The sequence below is a fragment of the Berghia stephanieae genome, chromosome 11 (assembly GCF_034508935.2).
Source record: "Berghia stephanieae isolate SIO BIC M18660-M18661 chromosome 11, UCSD_Bste_1.3, whole genome shotgun sequence".
In the NCBI taxonomy this organism is placed as follows: Eukaryota; Metazoa; Mollusca; class Gastropoda; order Nudibranchia; family Aeolidiidae; genus Berghia; species Berghia stephanieae.
Genome location: NC_088370.1, coordinates 38479215 through 38482012, shown reverse-complemented (window position 1 = coordinate 38482012; position 2798 = coordinate 38479215). Strand labels below are relative to the sequence as shown.

The window sequence follows — 2798 nt, the reverse complement described above, 5'->3', positions numbered from 1 at the left end:
ATACAACCCGCAAATGCCACAAGCATTAAAATTTGTGACATCTTTATGCCGAAATTTTAGGTTATGTTACAAGATTTTATATATTTTATAAAACCGTTCTTTGAATTGTTTCGGTAATTCTCCATTCTAGTGATAAAGAATAGTTCCAAAAGTAGTGAATATTTGGAAAAGACATCTCTATCACTATTTACAATAAAAAGCAGCGCGTTTTTTGGGGGGGTTTTTTGTTGTTTTTTTTTTGTGTTACCATATAACAAATTCACATTGCGGCTATGTGGTCTAGTGGTATGATACTTGCTTTCGGATCGGAAGGTCCTGGGTTCGCATACTTGAATCCGTGGAGGAGGCTCTTTACTCACATTCTAGGTGTAAAATGAGTACCTGGCAGTTAACAGCGTTGTCTGTCCGAAAAAAGTATAATATCGCCTAACAGGCCTCATGTACCGTCCTACATGTTAAATGTTGCTGTTTGCCAGGGACCCCTAGTAAAGCGCTTTGAGCATCTTTATTGGATATTGCTCTATGTAAAATATCAATTTTTAAATTATATTTTTTTAGCATTGCATTAACAAATTGTATATGTTCTGCTATTCGTGTGTGATTTCAGGTGACATGATGTCAGAGAAGGAAATTGCCGATATGATGAGGGAAGCTGATACGAACGGGGATGGGTTTATTGATTATAAAGGTAAGTAGTGGTAGTAGTAGTAGTAATAGAAGTAGTAATAGTAGTAGAAGTAGTAGTAGTAGTAGTAGTGGTAGTAGTAGTAGTAGTAGCAGTAGTAGTAGTAGTAGTAGTAGTAGTTAGTAGTAGAGTAGTATAGTAGTAGTAATAGATAGTAGTATATAGTAGTAGTAGTAGTAGTAGCAGTAGTAGTAGTAGTTGTTGTTGTTGTAGTAGTAGTAGTAGTAGTAGTGTAGTAGTAGTAGTAGTAGTAGTAGTTGTAGTAGTAGTAGTAGTAGTAGTAGTAGTAGTAGTAGTGTAGTAGTAGTAGTAGTAGTAGTAGTAGTATAGTAGTAGTAGTAGTAGTAGTAGTAGTAGAGTAGTAGTAGTAGTAGTAGTATAGTATAGTATAGTATAGTAGATAGTAGTAGTAGTAGTAGTAGTAGTAGTTAGTATAGTAGTAGTAGTAGTAGTAGTAGTATAATAGTAGTAAAAAATTTTTATTCTCTATTGTCTTCTGGCACTTTTCTACTCACTTCATATCTTGTTGTTACCAACATAAGTGCCTGCTCCACTCACTTTTCTGAATTAAAAATTCACCCCATACACCGGAGCATACTCAATGTCTCAATCGTTTCTATGTTATATGTTTGTGTTGAGAATATTGGCTATTAAGCTTAACTGCTGGTCAAAATTACTTCGCGATGGTGGTGTGCGAACGAATCGGCGGTCTCAAGAAGTGGGTGAGAGAGGGATCTAGAAATGACTTGGGTTTGAAACGAATATTTTTGTGTTCGTGGATAGCTCACACGGTAGAGCCACGCTCTCACCTGCCAGGCGGAGTTGTCGTACCAATAAGGTCGCAGGTTCAAACCCCACCACCGCCGCGAAAAATTTTTATTCTCTATTGTCTTCTGGCACTTTTCTACTCACTTCATATCTTGTAGTAGCAATAGTAGTAGTAGTAGTAGTAGTAGTAGTAGTAGTAGTAGTAATAGTAGTAGTAATAGTAGTAGTAGTAGTAGTAGTAGTAGTAGTAGTAGTAGTAGTAGTAGTAATAGAAATAGTAATAGTAGTAGTAGTAGTAGTAGTAGTAGTAGTAGTAGTAGTAGTAGTAGTAGTAGTAGTAGTAGTAGTGCTAGTAGTAGTAGTAGTAGTAGTAGTAGTAGTAGTAGTAGTAGTAGTAGTAGTAGTAGTAGTAGTAGTAGTAGTATTTGTTGTTGTTGTTGTTTTTGTTGTTATATTAGTACTCCTTCCTGCAACTGAAGCAGCTATTGCTGATATCCAGGGTCTGAAAAACAAAACTGGCAATTTAACTACCGGTGTTAGAGGCCTTTGCGTCTACTAATGTGTACGATTTACTTATATTATAAGTAGCCATCGACAGGGAAATGACCAGTTACTCAGATCATACAATTAATCATAGATATTTGAATCTCATTTTTCTCAATATATAAAAAGTGCCCAAAAAATCTAAAGTTTTTAATTGCGATGAAAGTTATATAAATACCAACACTTATCCGTTTCTGTTTGGTTTGGTTTTGTTTTGTTTTGTTTTTGGCAATATTCAAAACCTCTTTAAGATGTTTCTCTCCACAAATAGACAGACCATTATCAATTCCTTTTCTATTTTATTCCTCAGAATTCTGCACACACATGGCAAAGAATATGTAAAGATGGAAACATTTTTTTCCCTGCAAGATACAAAATAAAAAGTCCCTTAATTGGTTCAAAAACTGATTGAATATTAATTCATCGATTATTTCCCTTGCTTGGCGAACAAAACATATTTAGTATTAAATTTTTTGGGGAGTGTTATATCTTTATTATTCCAATATTATCATTATGTTGAATGAATAAATGTATTGAGAAAATCATTCATTAATGCGTTTCAGTTATTTATAACTTACAGCATGAAATGGGTATTAGACATCAGATTGAAAATTCCTTTAGTGTGATTAGAAATATTCAAATGTTGGGTTTAGAAAATATATATTTACTTATATTATTTATTCTGCCTACTAAAACCGTAATAACTATAACAATAACAATAATAATAATAATAATAATAATAATAATAATAATAATAATAATAATAATGATGATGATGATGATGATGATGATGATGATAATG

The 2798-nt window shown here is 33.2% G+C and overlaps 1 protein-coding gene across 4 annotated transcripts in view; it reads left to right on the top strand.

Annotated features, from left to right (window-relative positions):
• Window positions 1-2545, top strand: part of LOC144956507 (neo-calmodulin-like) — a 34427-nt gene extending 31882 nt beyond the window's left edge. For all 4 annotated transcript variants that reach the window (XM_078887052.1, XM_078887051.1, XM_078887049.1 and 1 more), the window contains 2 exons: window positions 608-688; window positions 2307-2545. In XM_078887052.1, coding sequence (XP_078743178.1) covers window positions 608-688; window positions 2307-2338 — 113 coding nt within the window. In that variant the 3' untranslated portion in view covers window positions 2339-2545. The remainder of the gene's footprint in view (window positions 1-607; window positions 689-2306) is intronic.
• Window positions 2546-2798: the final 253 nt, after the last annotated feature.